The sequence below is a fragment of the Paramormyrops kingsleyae genome, chromosome 8 (assembly GCF_048594095.1).
Source record: "Paramormyrops kingsleyae isolate MSU_618 chromosome 8, PKINGS_0.4, whole genome shotgun sequence".
Classification (NCBI taxonomy): Eukaryota; Metazoa; Chordata; class Actinopteri; order Osteoglossiformes; family Mormyridae; genus Paramormyrops; species Paramormyrops kingsleyae.
The window spans coordinates 22831308-22851405 of record NC_132804.1 but is presented as its reverse complement, the minus strand read 5'-3'; the positions used below and the strand labels follow the sequence as shown (position 1 = coordinate 22851405).

The window sequence follows — 20098 nt, the reverse complement described above, 5'->3', positions numbered from 1 at the left end:
AGAAAGGGAGCCCATGGTTCACTCAAACCCACCATTGACAAAGTATTTGTAATTTTAAAGAATATCTTTCTCTAAATAACACATAATATATGAAAAACAACTTCAATTACAGTCTCTGATTCTCCAATTTTTCATGATGTATCACTTTAAAATGCAGCTTTGATTTGCATTATTATCTCCTGAAATATGCTTTCCTCTCTTACATTTATATTTCTTTTCCCAAGCTAAAATTTTACATAATATTAAGCACATCTGGAATCACCATAGAAACCACAGACCTGTCTGTTGATCTCTTACTAGCAACGTAAGTCCTGCATTTTTATTAGTCTGTTATTAAATCGGAAAACTCATTATTTTGAATTCAGCTGCTGGCATCCTAACTATGTGGTTTGTTTATCTGAAGATGTGGTACAAATGGTCTGTATGTTTGTTTGTGTGTGTGTGTCTCTCTTACTGTGTCTGCATTTCCAGAATAAGTGAGCAGCCTGATCTGGCCTTAGTCACAGCTCGTGCAAAAGTAGTCATTGAGCTCCCCCTATCTGTCAGTGGGTAAGTGTCTGCAAAGTAGCTTGATATTGTAATCCATCAAACTGTGGATGAGGTAGCATGTCAGTGGGTGGAGTCAAGGTCAAGGTTGACCAGTGGGTGGAGTCAAGGTCAAGGTTGACCAGTGGGTGGAGTCAGGTCAAGGTAGACCAGTGGGTGGAGTCAAGGTCAAGGTTGACCAGTGGGTGGAGTCAAGGTCAAGATTGACCAGTGGGTGGAGTCAGGTCAAGGTAGACCAGTGGGTGGAGTCAGGTCAAGGTAGACCAGTGGGTGGAGTCAAGGTCAAGGATGACCAGTGGGTGGAGTCAGGTCAAGGTTGACCAGTGGGTGGAGTCATGGTGAAGGATGACCAGTGGGTGGAGTCAAGGGCAAGGATGACCAGTGGGTGGAGTCAGGTCAAGGTAGACCAGTGGGTGGAGTCAAGGTCAAGATTGACAAGTGGGTGGAGTCAAGGTCAAGGTTGACCAGTGGGTGGAGTCAAGGTCAAGGATGACCAGTGCCAGTTAAAAATGTTTAGTTGTACTATTCTCTACATTTTAGAATAATTTTAAAGACGTCAAAACTATAAAATAACATATATGGAACTATGCACTGACCAATTGAATAAACAAACAAAAAAGATAACAATTTGCTGGGGGCAGGCAAATCTCGTGGGTGGTAGAGGGATCCTGCCATTGGCCCTTAACCCCAACTGCCCCAAGGACTGATGGTCGCTGCTTCCTCCTCTACCCCAGTTCCATGTTTCGGGGTATTGTCCCAGCTGTCCTGAAGGAGGGCCCATATATGCGGGGACTTGTTTTTCCTTCACGCTCTCTTCAGACTCCTCCCAAACCACCTCTAATGGGTTTAGGGCAGCAGGCCAGGTCATGTTATGCAGCGTCATCACGCTCCTCCATAGGCCGCTTGGTGTGTCCAAACTTTTGACTGATTCTGTATGAATTTGTAACCTTAGCTAACATTGTTAGCTATAAGTCTCTTTTGTTTTACTTTTGATCTTGGTACTTAACTGGAATCCCTCCATTAAATTTTCAGTCTATTTGAAGATGCAAATGGTGTGAGTTTAAATTATATTGGAATATCCTTTAGATTCTGTATTCCGTGCTGAATGGTATTCTGTGCAGTGATTGTGCCTAACCTGGCTCCTTCACAGCACTATGCTCGTATTATATTTTCATCCTCACCTGTGTGCCTGCTAATGTAACGCTTCAAGTAAATGTGTTGGCTGACTACTGATGTTTTAACATGTTTCCAGGCTGGCCCGTCCACACCAGCTGTTCTTCAGCGGGACGGTGAGGGGCGAGAGCGCCATGAAAACACTGGATGACATTGGGAGTCCCGTGGAGTTTGAGTTCACGGTGAGATGGGAGACAGTGGGATGGCCCTAGGTGTGGGGGGGGCTAACTTTCCCCCCTTATAGTTTGGTAACACAATGGTGGTGATTATGTCTGCTGGTTGTTAAGTGTGGAAGGTCATGGGAAGGTCTCATTGTAACAGTGAAACACACGGACCTAGTGGACAAATAGATAAACACATCCATCCATCTTCCAGATGCAGGGTCATGGATACAAGGGCAGATGCAAAAATATCTTTATTATTATAATAATTATTAGTAGTAGTATTGTTGTTGTTGTTTTGCTGTTGTTGTTGTTATGGTCTCTCTAATCATCTCTATTCTGCTGTTTATATGAATTTTATTAGGTAACAAACCCAGGCCAGTCCCTGCAAACGCTTGGCTCTGCCTTCCTCAACATCATGTGGCCTCATGAGCTGGCCAATGGGAAGTGGCTGCTGTATCCCACTGGGGCTCACTTTGAAGGGCACCCCAACACCCGCTGCAGCCCCACCTCTTTTGACCCCCTGCATCTGAGTCCCAGTACGAAACACAACCAGCACCATCACCAGCACAGCCAGGACCCAGAGTCTGCGGTGAGGTCTCAGATCACCTATAGCTGAGAGTTATGCTACTCACTGAGTAGAATATACTCTTAACCTGGTAAATTATACAATGGTCCCCCTTTATCCATGGTTTCTAGCAATCAACCACAGAAAATATTAAATGGAAAATTCCAGAGACAAACAGTTCATAAGTTTTAAACTGAGCGTCGTTCTGAGCAGCGTGACGAAATCTCACACCATCCCACCCAGGACGTGAATCATCCCTTTGTGCAGCACATCCACGCTATATATGCTACTCACCCATTCGTCACTTAGTAGCCATCTCAGTTATCCGACTGACTGTTACGATAATTCTTGTGTTCAAGTAACTCTTTTTTTTTTTTAAAAAAAAAGAATCAACACTTATGAGGACCTGAGGTATATGTACATGTAGTGTTTGGTACTAATGGCATCTGCAGAGGGTCCTGAACCATATCCCCTGTGGATAAGGGGGAGGGGGATGCTATATTTATTTGCTTAGGTGACGCTATTAATAAAAGCAGCTGTGTAATTTACTGGAGCTATTCAGGTTGAGTACTCTTTCCAGGGTAGGGCAGCAGCCCGGCTTTCATATAGCGGATCCATATCCGCGGCCAGGGAGCTACTCTGCTGCGTGTATGAGGGCTTGCTATTGATTTTTATATCGAACAAACCAACACAGAAATATCAATAAACAGCCGAAGCTCTGGCCACAGTGGATGTCTTCTTTTGGGCCTGGCGTTGTGTTCTGCAGTCTGCATTTCTCACTAAGTGTCCTGAATGTCTGCGTTTCGCTGAATTTAAATATCCTAGCGTTATCGTTAGATCTGATTTTTACATTCATGTTGCATTCAATTAGTTTTGATGTGAAAGTAATTTCATTGCAGGGGTGGATTCTAGGATATCAGCCCCCAGTGGGGTTACTGCCTTGGATGAAGGGTCCCCAACAATAAAATATGTTGAGCTGTGGGGTTGGGCTATGAAATGTGTATGAAAATATTGGACAAATCATTAAATGATTTTATAAAAATAACTTTCTGGGGGGCTAAGACAAGGTGGCTGAATAGGGTCTACAACTGCATATGTCTAATAGTAATTGTAATAGATGGAAACACACAAGAATCGGTACGTAAATGTAGATAAATATGAGTGTATTAGTAGCAGAGCTGAATTATTAAGGTCAGCGTGTTATTATAGAGTATGACTGTAGCATAAATGGTGCTGAAAAGGAGCTGCTATTCCGCATTATCAGAACCAGGTGGGGAGGACGAGGCGCTCCCACCCAGAGGAGGAGAGGCAAACTGTGAGCAGAAGCAGCGTGGGGAGGACCACGCCGGCCGTGGCGGCCTCAGAGAGGAGGAGGTCCCTGCAGCTGGTGAGGGGGGGAGAAGGATGGAGGGAGGGAAAGGGAGGGGGTGGAAGGAGGGAAAAGGAGAGAAAGAATGGGACAGGAATAAGGAAATTGGGAGGAAGAGGTGGGGAGAACAAGAGAGGGAGGGAAAGGGAGAGGAAGGAAGAATGAGAAGGGGATAAGGATGGAGGGAGGAAGAGCTGGAGAGAGGAGGAGAAGGAGGGAAAGAGAGGGGGTGGAAGGAGGGAAAGTGGAGAGTAAGAATGGGATAGGAAGAGGGAAAGAGGGAGGAGGAGTTGGAGAGAGGAGGAGAGGGAGGAAGAATAAGAGGGGAAGAGAGGAAGAGGAAAAGGAGAGAGGAGAAAGGAGGGAAAGGGAGAGTAAGAATGGGACAGGAATAAAGATTGAAGGAGGAACAGAGGAGAAGAAGGAGGGAAAGGAAGAGAGAGAGGAGGGAAAGGAGGGAAAGGACGAGCGAGGATGAATAAGGGAGAAGAATGGAGGGAGGAAGAGCTGGACAATGAGGGAGGTGATAACTGCCATGCACTTTGCTCCCTTTCTCCAGGACTGCCTTCTGGGTTCAGCCCAGTGCCTGCTGATCCAGTGTCCGCTCCACAGCCTCTCCGGGAGTGCAGTGCTGAGGGTGCAGGCCAGGCTCTGGAACAGCACTTTCCTGGAGGTAAAGCTGACCCTGCTTTCACACACAGCACGCTTCATTTTGTTATTCACTGTGCATCTGGCCCCGGCCGTCTCCTGCCGAGCCGTTTAATGCAGTAATAATGTGGAAGGCATAAAGAAAAAAAAACATTTTCATGTGTAGAAAAAGCACAGCTGCAGGTTTCCTGCCATGAATCAATTCTTAGCAGCTTTGTCACATCATGCAGTAGCGGTGAGGGACCTGCTGTGCTCAAAAGGTCGAAATCCTGATATTACTGTGAGCAAAGATCTTATTTTCTATTGTATTTATCCATCTGTATAAATGGGTGAAAAATGAAATCTCAATGACCATTATTATGATCATTATCACAATTATATAATGTTACAATACTTCTCTCAAGAAGACATAAAATTCAGCATGATGACTAATTTTCCCCGTCTTTGTCTTGCCCTCTTTTTTCACATATTTCGCTCTCTGTCTCTCTCCCTCCCTCTCTCTCTCCCTCTTTGTCTCCACCGTACAGGAGTTCCCATCAGTCAGCGCTCTGGAGCTGCTAGTGAGAGCCAACATCACCGTCAAGTCCAGCATCAAGCATCTGGTGCTGAGGGATGCTGCCTCACAGGTGTGCTGACACTCACTCACACACACGCACACACACACACACACACACACACACCCACATGCACATGTAGGGTAATAATGAACCCTTTATAATAATAATACACATACACACACACACACACATGCATACACACATACACATTTGTATTTATATCTTTGTGGGAACTGTCCATTCATTTCTATGAGAAAATCCCTACTATGACAACCTTAACCCATACTGCTGAGCCATAAGTAACCATGAGTAATCAAATAAAATACAAGACTTTTGGTATTTTTAGTTTTTTGATTGCATTCACAGATCTTTGACCTGAAAAATGCCCCCCATAACATCAAAATAACAAGTTTTCATTACATTGTGGGGAACATTTGGTCCCCAAAATGTAATATCAACTTAATCCACACACACACACATGCAAACACATTATTGCAGTCACAGATTTTTACAAAATTGATTTTGCAGTCACATATTTTTATAAAATTGAGTTTGAAAAATGGTCCCCGCAATGTCAGAATAACAGGTTTCTATCACATTGTGGGTACATTTGGTCCTCACAATGTAATATATACATAACACACACACACACACACACAGAGGTGAAGGACGTGTTTTCCTGGAAGCCCAAATAAAGTCAACATCAGTGTCATTTCAGTTTGAACGGTTCCAAAAGCTCCAAAGAGATCATGCCTGGCACCATGTTGGTTGGCCTGGCTCACCCAATCAGGCCAAGCTTGGCTCACCCAATCAGACCAAGCTTGGCAGATGCCAACCAATCACAGACTCCCCTGAGAATCCTGTGTCCCACCCTACGTATTGCAACTGGAGCCATGCCCTGGCGCACATCTGTAGAAGCCCGACCCAAAAATTCAGACCCAAAAATGCAGACTATATGATTGCTGTGTTTTGCATCTCTATGCAAATGCAGGTGCTGGTCTTGGTTTATCCAGAACACGGGCACGCAGATCAGTACTGGATCCCATGGTGGATCATCCTCATCGCCGTGTTGGCTGGAATCTTAGTCTTGGCTCTGCTAGTTTGCATACTGTGGAAGGTAAGGTTCCTCACAACTTCCGCTTTTCCCTTTTTAATCATGTTGACTGTTTGCTGCCACCTTATTCATTCTTGTGCATCAACCCAGTATCAAGCTATGTTATCAAGAAATTAGGTTTCAACAGGGTAGGGCAGAGGTCACTCCACATTCAGTCAGTATTGAAACTACAGTATGGTTCATGGCCTTGAACTGATTACATCACATTTACATTTGTTTATATATGTAATGCAGATAATATATAACAAGGTTATAGCTGTAAAGCAGCCAAGAGGTACCAGTCCTGCTGGTTTCTAATGACTGACCAGAAACTAGTGCAAGATGTTATGTCTCCAGGCACCATGTCAAGAGAAATTCCTTCTAAGTGTGAACTTAGCCCTTACTTCATGTTCATGTCTGTGGGATTCCTTTTCATGGTTTACAAAAACAAAAACTGCATAATTACTTAAATATCTGTTTTTTTCCACCATACCTGCAACAATAAAATGTAACAAAAATGTGAATATAATTTAATGGCAAAATGGCCAGTAAACGTCATTCATTCATTCATTCATTCATTCATTGCTAGTGGTAGGAAAAAGAGCTACTGTATGTCACACTTCACCATCGTCTTCCTCCAGTGTCTGTATTTGTACTTGCTGTTGTCTTCCTTTTATTTGTCTCATGACCTTCATCCTTTCATTTTCCATCATTTATACATTCTTCCTTCTGTCTCCTTTCCCATTCCAATATACACGTCGCCCCCCCTCTTCTTCCCCGTCCACGTTTAACTGCTCCGTCCCCCTCCCCCGGCCCCTCAGTGTGGGTTCTTCCGGCGCACGGAGCGACGCCGGCATTTCGAGGCAGAGTACTACCGGGCCCAGCTGGGGGTCCAGCCCTCAGAGGCGGATAAGCAGGCCTCCGACCTCCAATAGCACCCCCCATTCAGCCCCGCCCTCCCATCTCTCCCACCCCCCCCCTCCCGAAGCGGTAAACCAGCCTCTGCCCAGCCTTTGCTGGCCCCATCAGGAGCAGGAGTGTCTTGCTGTATCGTGTGTTGATGCTGCGCTCTTGTGAGAGGAAGTTCATCCTGGTTAGAACTTCCAAAGGCTTTGTTAGTCTCAGACATCCTATCATCCCCAGCTGGTGATGATTTCCCCCATACCAAGCGAAGTAAACGTTCCCATTGGATACTAGAATGAACTTTCTGTTTTTTGTGATGTGTTTGTGTTACGCTTTTTGTGCAGCAATACTTAAAATCCGTCACCATGGCTCCAGAAATGCGCTTCGCAATACTAAGCACCGCTCTGCCCTGCACTGCTTGCGTTTTCTTGCACATTTTATTAAGGAGCCGATGAGTTTTCACTTTGGTTTTTAAATTGCACCGTATGTAACAGCGTATAACTCAACCTCAAACAAACACACACGTTTCTAATTTCTCCAAAATGCTTATGTAGAATTGGATTTCGCTGGGGAAAATAAAGAGTATAAACTCACACCCAACAACAATTTCTCCCCAAAATGAATTATGATGGCAGTGAATGCATGAGCTCAGTGAAGCTGCAGTATTAAAACACATCATACTGCCATCATAATACTTAATATTTCAGCGGGTGTGAGTTTATTTTCTCGTATTCCGCAGCATGTGGTTATACCCTCCAAAGATATAGCCTAGTGTTCCTGATTTGACCCCACACTGTTTAACAGGAACCATTTAGCATGTTGTGGAGGCAGGATGGTGGCTCGGTGGGTGGTGCTGTACCCTCACACCTCCCAGGTTGGGGTTTTGAGTCCTACGTCCAGCTCTCTATACGTGGAGAGTGCATGTTCTCCATGGGTCTCGGCAGATTTACTCTCGAAGTCCGAAACCGTGCAGTGATGTAGTCCCCTGCCTTGTGTTCCGTTCTTCCTGGACTAGGTGCCGTGTGGCAGATAAGATGTCACCGGTGTGTATGTGCTCACTTTCAGGCAGCCTGTCCATAAATATTGACTGAACTATTCTAATAAAACACAGACTTTTGTGGACCAAAAATCAATCCTTCCAAGCTGTTTTAAAGGCAAAGTGCATTTTACTAGGATGCAATGTTATTTCTGGGGTCCATACCCATCCACATTATGGGCGTCGCTTTTATCTAAACTGGCAGTGGGGACTCTGGTTCGAGAAATCAGCATGGTATGCCGGTTTCCAGTCTGCTGTAGCTGTATTTCATTTGGGTAGGATCTAAGGTCACCTAGTGCTGCAGGTTTCTGTCAGCTGGCCTAAAGAGATAAAGGAATACCTACAGATACCTATCTTTCCTGGAAGAGGTTCTCCATATCTGATCTGTAGAATATAAGACTATTGTTCTGATACGTTAGCAGGGAACCCTCCTGAGGAAATGTAAGCCAAGTTCATCCTGGGGCTTGAACCAGCAACCCTTACTTAATCGGAGGATTTAATCAGTTACCTACCTGCCATCCACATAACATTTGCTGCTTACTCATGTAGTATGACTTAACGACAGTGATCTTGTGTCTAGCTGGTGGAGTACGGAGTATATGAGTGTCATCGTCTGATTTCCGTCTCCTCCCTCCTCATCCCACATTTCCCTCTCCTTCCTCTGGATAGCTCGGATTCTTCCGGCGGGCCCAGTACAAAGACTCCGTGCCCCAGTACCATGCTGTGAAGATTCCGCGCGAGGATCGCTCGCAGTTCCAGAATGAGAAGATGGGGACGTTGCAGAAGAAGGAATGGGCCACGCACTGGAGCGACGGGGCGTCCTGAACGCGTTGGAACGTCGCTCCAGAGCCGCACCCACAGGACACTCGAATGGGTCTGCAAATGACCCCATTGCTGCAGCTGAAAACACCTGACACTTGCAGGACTTATCACACACATGCACGCCAACTGTAGCAATGCAGCTTAACGTACCCTCGGAACCTTCTGGACGACGTTCCAAGAGTTCTAGAACATTCTTCGATGACCACACTGTATTCATCATGGCAGATTGACTGACATAACCACACTCAAAACTGTAAGGGCAGGACACTTCTAATGAGCATACATAGAGAGCTACGGCCTGCAGAAGAAGCATCGCAGTAGCCTTCCGAACCTATCAAAGGAGCTAGCAGACTGGCCGCCTTTCCCACCCACCCAACTTGCACTGATGCTAACATGCACATTCAATCACTTAAAAAAAAGAAAACGAAGAAAAGTTGACTTCTGCTAGCCCTGCATTCCCAGAGGAACCCAAGGACACTTACATCTGCCTGAACGTTGAGCAGAGCAGCCGACTTCAATGAAAACCCGCAGACCAACAGAGTCCCACTCCGTTTGTCCAAGTCGCCATGATGAAGCTAGGCTGGGGCTGGTTCTTGCCTTAATTCAGACAAATCGGACAAAACACTGTAATTTTCTATTTGGCTTGGTTTTTATTTATTGTTATTTTTTGCATTGTTTTGTACTCCAATAGCTTACAGCCCAATACAGCAATTTGACTGGATTGCGATGAAGTCATACACGTCTCTTTGGTCTAAAACTCAGCTGGACCATGTTGCTGGGTCTGTGTTTTGAGGGATGGACAGATAAACCTGGACCACGCTGAGGGAGAGTCAGGTACAACATCTGAGTGTCGCAAGATCAGGTTCCTTGCTGCAGCGGAAGACCTCAGGACCTCAGAGGCAGAAGACAAATGTCACATCTAACCTGAACTGTGATTTGCATGAACATGCAGGAGAGACAAAGAGAGGATTTGTACATTTTAGCAGGACGGGAAGGAACTGAGAGAACATTCTAGCGTTCATTTACAATGCAGTTGGCTGGTGGGCGTTTCGTTTGTAAGGTGTTTGGGTTCAAGATTTCAAAACTAACACTGCTTTTAAGAAGATGCTTTTCGGAGTGATAGGGGATGAAAACATGTAACGTACTTTTGAAAATATAATTAGAATAAATATAACAATGGTAGTATTTTGCTGTTTTATTGCTATGTTGTTTTGTAAGTGCCTTTTGGTAGTGCAACCTAAATATGAAATATAAGGAAGTATATTTTTTAAAAAACAAACAAAAAACAGGCATCTGTTTTGACTGCTTTACTTATTACTTAGATTGAGGAGAGAAATGTAATTGGATGTGAACAACATTGGATTTAAGTGGCTATAATCCCTGGGAGTAAGTGAGTTAAGTGGTTACCTGTTGTCATGGAGACAAACTGCCATTCAGACTGAAGTCCATGCATGAATATTGCTGGACAATCTTGTTTTAATGCATGGACAACCCTGTACATGCTGATTGTTTGTCATGCTCACATGTTTATTTATTTCTGGCTGTATTTGTGCACTACTGTAAATAAAACATGAAACGAAAGCCACGGAGCCCTACGGAAAAAGGGAGGGAAGACGGACAAACGTGCCGTCTGTGCTCGAGGGATCTGGGCGGCTTCTGGCTGAAGGACAAAGTGAAAAAAAGTCACTAAGACAGAGGCCGTTTTTGTTTTTGCCCAGAAGATCATTATCATTACTGTTAGGCACCAGAATTAGGCCACATGTGTTATCTTACTCTCTTTCTCGTTTTCTAATTTGCGACGCATTTAACGATCCTTCGTATTGATCCGATATCACGTTACACAACTTTCACGCTGATATTTGTCCCGCTTTATCAATCTGAAACTCTTTTTCAGCGATCGATCTCATCTCTACGGAAAACCCTGTGGCTTCAGCAACCTTACCGCTCTGAAGCCCAAGAGGCAAATATTAATTTAGGCAAACTTAATTGAGTGTGCAATCTGTTTACATTAAGTCCATTTCCGTTGGCATCTTGATTTTCTTCGGGAGAAGGTTCCTGAGGCAGCCACCTGCCCACGTCACACATGTTTACTCAGGATGGTTTCCTCTAACCCTGCATCTCAAGGGCCACCTTCCCACAGATTTTCATGGAAAAGCTTTAATTAGCATCTTATTAACATCTTAAATGCCAGCTGAGGTGACTCTCTGAATAATAACTTTATTGAAGTGGACGCGGGCTAAGGCGCAACTAAATTAGCCTGTAAATCATTTAAAATAACATTTGAAGGAAAAAAACAACAACAGGCAAGCATTAATTTGTCAGATTTTCAGAAAATAGTCTCGCTCTAGGATGAAATACAATGCAATTGCTGCCTGAATCTAATCTATCAGATGAAATCAAAGGAAATAAGTATATATCTAGTATACATATCTAGTTTTTTGCTGTTTGTGTATATTGGTTCATTTGTCGATGTTATATATAAAGTTCATTTAGGTTTTTGTAAATAAAGTGTTTTAAGAATAAGACCTTTGGCTGCACTGGCTTCCTCAGTTATGGTCAGTTAATGTCAGGACCTCACAGAGGGAGTCTCTTCCTGCTGCCCTATGAGTGCCCGTCTGAAATATGCGTCTGCCTTTCTTACAAACTGCATCTCTGTACAGTTACACACAGCTCCTATGGGTAGATATCAGAGGCTGAAACACCCTTAAATACCTGCCAGGCCAGCTGGGAAAACAATGAAGACCACCAAACGCATGGCCTTTGAAAAGGAACCAGTTAGAGGCCCAATACACAAAGGAGCAGAAAAACAACAGAAATGCCAGCTAATGAATCCACATCCCACCCATGGTCTCTTGAGGCATTTTAAACTTTTACTCAACGTCTCTCCTGCTTCCGTTGCCATGGCAAGTAATGGTCCAAAAGTCAAAGGCTATTACTGATGCTAAAACACCAGTAAGTAGTTTGCCAGACATCTGGTAGAATATCTCTGCTCTCGGGACCTCGGGGTGTGTGGTGAAGCTCAGGATGACTGTGGTGAAGCTTCTGGACTCCCTCAGGCAAAAACCACCACACTAAAGGCCTGAACAAAGACCAGTTACAGGTGAATCTGAACCACACAAGTTGATATTTAATTAACAACACAAGCAAATGAGATCAAACATTGTGATTGTCTCTTAGAGGACTGCAATTAACATGCTAAAAAGCAAAAAAAAATAAAAAATTATGTTGCAGACAATACATTAGAAAATAATTGGACACAAAAGTAAAAATTTCAACGTCTTAACATCCATATAACATATAATGCCTGAAATTCACATTATGTACCAGGCTACAAGGTACAACAGCAGGGACTCTAAAAGATTCAATTCAAGGGACTCTTAAATTTTCAATTCAATTTTATTTGTATAATGCATTTTAACAACATTGCATTGACTCAAAGCGCCCAAAGCCCCCAGTGAGCAAGCCAGAGATAACAGTGGCAAGGAAAAAGTCCCAGAAGGAAGAGACCTTGGGAGGAACCAGACCCAAAGGGGGGGGGGGGGGGGTGGCATCCTCTAGGGGGCAGCAGAGGAAGCCCTAACCCTAACCAGACTCAAAGGGGGAGCCCATCCTCCAGGGGGCAGCAGAGGAAGCCCTAACCCTAACCAGACTCAAAGGGGGAGCCCATCCTCTAGGGGGCAGCAGAAGAAGCCCTAACCCTAACCAGACTCAAAGGGGGAGCCCATCCTCCAGGGGGCAGCAGAGGAAGCCCTAACCCTAACCAGACTCAAAGGGGGAGCCCATCCTCCAGGGGGCAGCAGAGGAAGCCCTAAACCTAACCAGACCCACAGGGGGAGCCCATCCTCCAGGGGGCAGCAGAGGAAGCCCTAACCCTAACCAGATTCAAAGGGGGGGGGGGGCATCCTCCAGGGGGCAGCAGAGGAAGCCACAGGTAATAGAAGCTTTGCAGGCAGCAAGGTAAACAGAATGTCTTGATATTTTGGGGTCTCTAGGGCAGCGCACTTCAGGTGGGGCAGGGGAAATAAAATGTGCAGTTAGCCAAAGTATGGGAGACTAGAGGCAGTGCGCACACTTAGGTGAGTGTGATATGTGAGCTCCGGCAGATATGGCTACGGCAGCATAAGTAGGAGGGAGAAGCAAGTGGGAACGCAGGCATGGGGAGTCCCTGAACGTCAGCACTGCAATTCCGCAAGGGGGTGTGAAGCTAGAGTGACAGACTGACAGGTCAGCTCATGCAAAGCCAATGGCACCGATCCCCACCCAGCTCTACACCTCACACTATAGGTCTAACTGGGAGTGAGCAGTTAGCTAGAGCTAGAACTGGAGTCTGAGATCTAGCCTGAACAAGTGTGATTTTAGTCTATACTTGAATATTGAGAGTGAGCCTGAATCTCACACATCAGCTGGAAAAATCTGTTCTACAGCTACGGAGCTCTTTAAGAGAAAGCTCTGCAGACTGCAGTAGTTCTTTCTATTCTAGGTACTAAAAAGGTATCCTGATATCTGAGACCGAAGCAGGCGAGGAGGACTGTAAGAGGCCAGTACTGTAGATCTCTAAGGTATCCTGGTGCAAGGCCATTCAGTGCCATTCAGCATCCTTCCACTTGCCGAGACATTAACCACTGATTTAACTACCGATCTGATACTAATCTCTACCCAGTATTTGGTGATGAAATAGCGAAACATAACTGGTGGTTACACACAGTAATCTGGCGCTAAACATGCTGAACACACTGAAGTATAGGACATTACTTAAATTTTTTTTGCCAAAGTCACCTGGAGATCCAACCAACACAAGAGAAGTTTCACTCTAGATATTTATCATGTGTGATTCCCTGATGATGGAATGAGCTATCAAGCCATTTCTGGTCATCAGACACTGTCTTCTCCTTCAGTAGCTCTTGCTCTGGTGCTACTTACACTTGTTGTTCAGTGGAAGCTCAGCCTAGTCTAATGTAACGTAATCTACCTTGCTTGTATGTCATTTTGGACAAACACGCCTGCTAAATAAATAAATGTAATGTTAATGTAAACTCTCAGTCTCACATCATCCATGTTTCTACTGGTGAATATTTGCGGAACAGGTCAGGTTCAGGAGTACTCTCAGTAGCTTGAAGGTACAACATGGGTTTCTACTGGGATTTGATCCTCTGACCTTTCCAACATGGGTCCAGCGGTTTGACAGCTGGGACGAGAACACATGTCCCAGAAACATATGTATATGTATATCTGTGAAGGAAAACTGGATGGGTGAGGGGTTAATGTTTTTATAAGCTTCTGTAATCGGAGGAACTGCAGCCCATTATTGAGGATTTACTGATTTCGTAATACTTGAAGTGACTGGCTATCCTTAGAGAGATGTAATGCTCAGGCCCCAGTGGCTTATTTCTCATTTTATTTTTTTTAAATCTTCATTTACTCCATTTTCTGCTTCCTCAGCCCTAATAGCACTAATAGACACACACAGACACACAGACACTGTCCAGTCATCCTTATGCTTTGTCTCCAAAGGCTGTAAGGATGTGAGTGTGGGGAGGGCGTATATAAGGAAGGCCACGGGGAACGGACCGTTGTGGAGTCGGAACCGGGCCCGGAAGGCTGAAGAGCCCAGAAACACAAGGCGAGCCAGCAGAAGCAGCCGCGATCAAACTCGCAGCCTGCTGTCATGGAGACGGCCGTGTGGTTCATCCTCCTGGGGCTCCTGGCCGTGGGCGGAGTGGGACACGAGCTCCAGGACAACGGGCACCTGGAGTCCAGCGACAGCCGGCACGGCGACCCGAGAGACGGCCTCACGGAGACGCCAGCGGGGGTCCTGGTGAGTGCGGCCCCGGTGCTGGGTTTACACCAGAGCCTCTCCGAAAATATTATCCAAACAGACTCTACATTTCAAGCTACAATTTTCACAGTAAGTTAGTTTACACTACGGTGAAGTAAATTGGATTACCACTTGAATTAGGTTATAAATCCATCTGCTTTTAAAGTTCAAATTCTTATAATTGCTTTGATTCCAATTATTTAAACAAATGTTAGAACATAAGAAATTTACAAACGAGAGGGGGCCATTCGGCCCATCAAGCTCGTTTGGGGAGAACTTAACTAATAGCTCAGAGTTGTTAAAATCTTATCTAGCTCTGATTTAAAGGAACCCAGGGTTTTAGCTTCCGCTACACTAGCAGGAAGACTATTCCATACTCTAACTACACGCTGTGTAAAGAAGTGCTTCCTCAAATTCATTTTAAAATGTTCTCCCAAATTGCAGCTAAATAAAATAAAGCAGTGATCATTTAATTAATAAGCAAAGTGGGTTCCCCGTCCTTTTAGTAGACTTTGACAGCACTATGGAGGTCACATTGTAGATTAAGTGACACATTAAAACGACCAGTCACAGATATATTTTGCAGACACTTTCATCTTACCTATTTGGGTGCTACAGTTCATTAGCAATTAGGGTAATTAGCCTAGTGTAATTAGTTTGTGCATGTGTGTGTCTGTGTGTGTGTGTGAGCGGGTTTACCTTACCTTATGGGGATACAATGTCCCCATCAACGTGATGAAAACTCAATTTAATAAAAATCTGTGACTGCAATGAAAAAACTAAAAATGCAAAAACTCATGTAATTTGCTTGGTTACTTATGGTTATGGTTAGGGCAGGGTAGGGGTTAAGGTTGTCATAGTTAGCGTTAGCAATTTTAACATACTGTAGAAATGAATAAGCGGTCCTCATAGCGATATGTTTAACTGGCATGTGTGTCTATGTGTGTGTGTATGTGTGCCCTGAGATGGATTAGCATCCTTCCCAGGATGTCCCCCTGGCTTGTGCCCTGTGCTGACTGGGCTACGTTTTATATCCCCCTCAGCCCTGCACTTATTTCAAGGTCATGGAAGATGGATTGGTTATGTAGGTCTTTCTGTTAATTTGTCCTGATTTTTTTTTTACCACGCTGACTTCTTAAACTGTGTCATGTTTATATTTTTTATGTTTGTGCTCGTGAAAAGGGTGCCGTATAAAAATAAACCAAGCTGGAAATACCTCATGGAGGATAGTGGGACCATCTGCAGACCCAGTTTGGCTCTGCCCCCGCTATAATGTGGACCGCCAGGGAACACTGGCAGAGCAGAGTTCATGAGAGCCCTTTGGTCTGACTGGGTGGTTTGGTCTGGGGTTGGCGCTGCTAAATATCAGCCCACCCCACCCCACCCCACCCCACCCCCCTAATGAAGACTTATGCCAGCTTATGACAGGCTGAGCACTAAATCTGGCTTCTCATGGGTAGAGGTCAAGGTCTTGTGAAAAATTAGTTGGGTCATTTTGGGTCTGTTTTGTTTTTAGACTTCAAATAGGTTTCATCTGAAAGAAAACTGGTCCGTTTGTTTGTGACTCCTTTCATTTTATGTGTTTGCTCAAATTGAACAAAATTGCGTGACGGTAATATCCTACCAGTAGAGGGACAGTATCTGCTAGGAAGAAGGTTCTAGAATCTGGAGAGGTGAGAGCGCCTGGTTTGAATTTCAGGACAGTCACAATAATGGGAGACACGGACTGGACGAGCGAGTTCTGACAGCTGTGCTGCGCTCGCTTTTCCAAGGGTTCGAAAGGAGTGACCGCAACCCATCGATCCTGTACCAGCCACAGAGGTGAGTCGCATGTCAGTGAGCAAGGATCACTAGCATCCAGATACCAATGAACAAATCAAACAGAACCATGAAAAGAAGCTGGACTTCCTTCTGTTCACAATTCCGTGTTGTGGAACTCCTCCATCTTCTCATTGATATTTTTCACTTGGTCTTATTATTGTTTCTCTTAGAAATGAATTTTGAAAAGAATGCTACATGCAATATCTATCTATGTCAGTTATAAAACTCAAAGTCAAGACAGTAGATTATATGAATTACATCCGGGTACTTTGAGTAATGTATGCTGAAAGCCCAGCAACATGTATGGCTAAATATTTCTATCCAGATTAAGAAAAGGTATTTTTAGCGTAATATAGTCGCTTCATTTTTTTAAACCACTTCCGTCTCCCTCAGGTTTGGGCGTGGTGCAAGGGGAGGTCTTGGTTCCGACAGGCGAATGCACTCTCAGGACTGGGAGATGGCACCGGGGGAGATCTGGAGCATGGCGGTGCCACAGAGGTTTGGCAAGAAGTAGGGAGGAGGCGAAAGAGAGCTGAGGGTCAGCTGCAGGGGAGCGGGAAGAATTCAAACACCGTGAATAAGACATCCACACATTCATTAGAAAATATCAGACCTCTGTCTCCAAACATTTCAGTGTCACACCTGAAGCCCCGCCCACCTTCATCCTGGCCAATGACAGCGCTCTACTGCATCCACACCCACTGACTCATAAGCTGGTCTGTGAGACCAGGAAAAAAAAATCAAGAATGGAATAATACTGCATTTGCTGTAAATAGGCTATTAACTGCATTCAATAACTGACAAACTCCTTCCTGTGTTTGTTCAATGGAAGCTTGTAATGTGTATTCCTGTCCTGTGTACCTCACTGGTATAACAGCAAGAAAGATACTTCTGTAAGACAGCTGGCTCTGAGTCTTCCTTTGTCTTTGCTGACACATCTGAAATCAAAAAGAGGTGTGTGTGTGTGTCATAATGCAACTTTTTTATTCTCTCATTGCTAATTCTTCATATGTTTGCACACCTGTTTGTTTTATTCATATCTGATCATTTGACTCTTTCACATTCACACCTGTCGACTTCATCTTTGATCAGTACTTTGTATATCACGCTGGTACATTTTACTTTACTTATTGCACTTTTAAATTCACATTTATTCTACCCCTTTTTCCGATGCCTGTCTCTGTTTTTGCTGTCAGAGTCTGAGCCTCTGTAACATCGCTATCATCTCCCATCTCTCAGATTAATAGTTGACTCATAATGATAGTTTTGTTGTACAAGGGGGCTGAATATTACAGGGCTCAGAGAGAGGCTACGGCTGGGTGACCCTATACTTTTCCCCTGTTTCCAGTATAGCGTCATTCCTCTGTGCCTCCAAATTACCTCTCTGCATCCAGCAGTCCATCCATCTGTGCTCAGAGTCCATTTTAATTTTCCATCTGAAGTTTGATTCCTCTGTTTGATCTAAGATACAAACAACTGGAAACTCGCTTGCAGTGTCTGTTTGACTCATTGATACATTTACATCACACTTATCTAACAGACACTTCTATCCAAAGCAACACACAACTGGTCCTGGGGCCATTCAGGGGGTTAAGGGCCTCGCTCAAGGGCCCAATTGGGAAATCGCTCTGCCAAGCTCTGGATTTCAACTGGCGACCTTCCGATCACAAGTACAGTCCCCACTTTCTCTTAACGCCTGACCCCTTGTGGCCAGCGAAGCCACCTCTTTGGGATTCTGGGAATCCAAACAAGCCAATGTAAGGTAACACGCATGTGCATAACATCAGGTGAGAGTCTGGAGGCTGTTTGTGGAGAACCAAACGAGATGTTCTCCCTTGCATGACCTGCCGCTGGTTGCTATGCCAACGCTGTAATTATTTTGAGGCCAGCCTCAGTCACACAATGCAACGCACATGCACTCATAGTAAAGAATGTCTAATGGATGTGGAGAGAGCAGCGTGCCAAAAGAAGTGCGGAGAAAGTCCTTGAAGGAGAACTTCAGCTCCACGTGAACTTGTCCTGCCCGCTGCAGCCATGAGCGTCAACGTTTAAGGGGGGATTAGGGAACACTCAAGTGGGGACTCAGCCGTTCGTGGAGGACAGATAGGCATCAAACAATGGCCAGACGCACCATCATGCTAATTATCCACACTCAGTCCATCCGAGCCCAATATCTGGGTTTCACTTAGTCGTCCTGCTGCAGTAAAGAGTCCTAAAAAGGAGAACAGAGTAATACCACATTCATACCGCAAGCCCAATTACTCACGCACTTGTTTTCTTTACATTAGTCTCTCCCTGGAAACAAACAGATCATTACAGCCCGCGTGAGAGGACTTTGAATCCTGGGGCCCCCGCCGAGGAGACTGTTGACGACCTCATCACTGGGAGGGCTGGGGGGCTGCTCCTGTCCTGTGATCCGGATGCTAATGGCGTACCACTAATTAATAGACAGCAGCATGCAATTACGACTCTTCAAGCGTTCTGTGTTCCGGCAGCCAATTACAGGGTGACAGTTAGGTCGTCGCATGGAGAAGGAAAAACCTGACTTGGACTTTATGCGTTGGGTAGACTGATGGACGTTGTCATGCATGGTGTCCGTCAGGAAGAGTTTGATAAGAACAGTGGTGTAGAAGAAGAGCGGAGGGGCTGCAGTGCTGCTAGAAACGTTTAGTTGGAGTTACTGCTGTACAACAGGGGACCACAGGAGTTACTCACAGGAAAGTTTCACATAACCTTTCACACGCAAATAACATATTTGTGTTCCATAACTGGGTTCTCCTTATCTAGTTTTGAGACTTCTGTGAAAATCTGATCATATTTTAGATCAGTGGTATTCAAGCTTTTTTTGACAGGGTCCCCTAGGCCTGATATATTAGTCCTAACCCCCCCGCCCCCCCCCCACACACACACACACACACTCACCACACACATACACCCACACTGACCCTATTTCTGTACATATTAAACAATTTAATTATTTTAATTTGTTACTGTCATATAATGTGTTCAAACTATATTTTACATTTGTAAAGGTTGAAGTTTCGTCTTCCGCCACGTCAAGTGACCCACACATACTTTCGTTATTTTTCCCCTCACATGCACCCCCCCTGCAATTCCTTCACACCCCTCCAAGAGGGCGCACCCCACAGTTCGAATACCTCTGTGCTAGATCATATTTATGCAGAAATAGAGAAAATGATAAAGGGTTCACTAACTTTCTGACACTGCTGTACATGTTCACCTCTGTCTGTCTCTTTACGGGGGATGCTCATGTTTTTAAAAGACTGGTCATTGTACAAGCAGCCCCCTGAAGGTTTGGCAAACTGAAACTGAGCAAAGTGGTACATTTAGGACTGAAAACTAAAGGCCAACATATCGAACACATTAATTCATAATTATGTGTGCTCTGCCAAGGAGTGGCATCCTGTTCAAGGTCATCTTACTTAGTCTAGAAGCTGTGGCCTTGTACAGGATAAGCAGTTAATGAAGCTGTATGCATGGATGCCATATTATGTGTCATGCAAATACTCCTCTACATTTGCTATATACTATAACAACCAGTTACAATGCGCTAATTAAACGTTCC

General features: G+C 44.7%; 2 protein-coding genes across 4 annotated transcripts in view; both read left to right on the top strand.

Moving 5' to 3' along the window:
* The window catches only part of itga7 (integrin, alpha 7), a 37655-nt gene extending 26254 nt beyond the window's left edge, over positions 1–11401 (top strand). For 2 of the 3 annotated variants that reach the window (XM_023795391.2, XM_023795390.2), the window contains exons 17-25: positions 225–304; positions 472–549; positions 1799–1901; positions 2245–2472; positions 3713–3835; positions 4377–4490; positions 4993–5091; positions 6014–6139; positions 8724–11401. In XM_023795391.2, coding sequence (XP_023651159.1) covers positions 225–304; positions 472–549; positions 1799–1901; positions 2245–2472; positions 3713–3835; positions 4377–4490; positions 4993–5091; positions 6014–6139; positions 8724–8879 — 1107 coding nt within the window. In that variant the 3' untranslated portion in view covers positions 8880–11401. Of the gene's footprint in view, positions 1–224; positions 305–471; positions 550–1798; positions 1902–2244; positions 2473–3712; positions 3836–4376; positions 4491–4992; positions 5092–6013; positions 6140–6936; positions 7085–8723 lie in introns of those variants that run through there. The other variant, XM_023795392.2, reaches the window with a different exon arrangement.
* A 2875-nt stretch (positions 11402–14276) lies between these two features.
* npffl (neuropeptide FF-amide peptide precursor like) lies at positions 14277–17402 on the top strand. Its single transcript, XM_023795493.2, has 3 exons — positions 14277–14691; positions 16391–16512; positions 16906–17402. The coding sequence occupies exons 1-3, from the start codon at positions 14542–14544 to the stop codon at positions 17024–17026; spliced, it is 393 nt and encodes a 130-aa protein (XP_023651261.1). The 5' UTR covers positions 14277–14541; the 3' UTR covers positions 17027–17402.
* The last annotated feature ends 2696 nt before the right edge of the window (positions 17403–20098 follow it).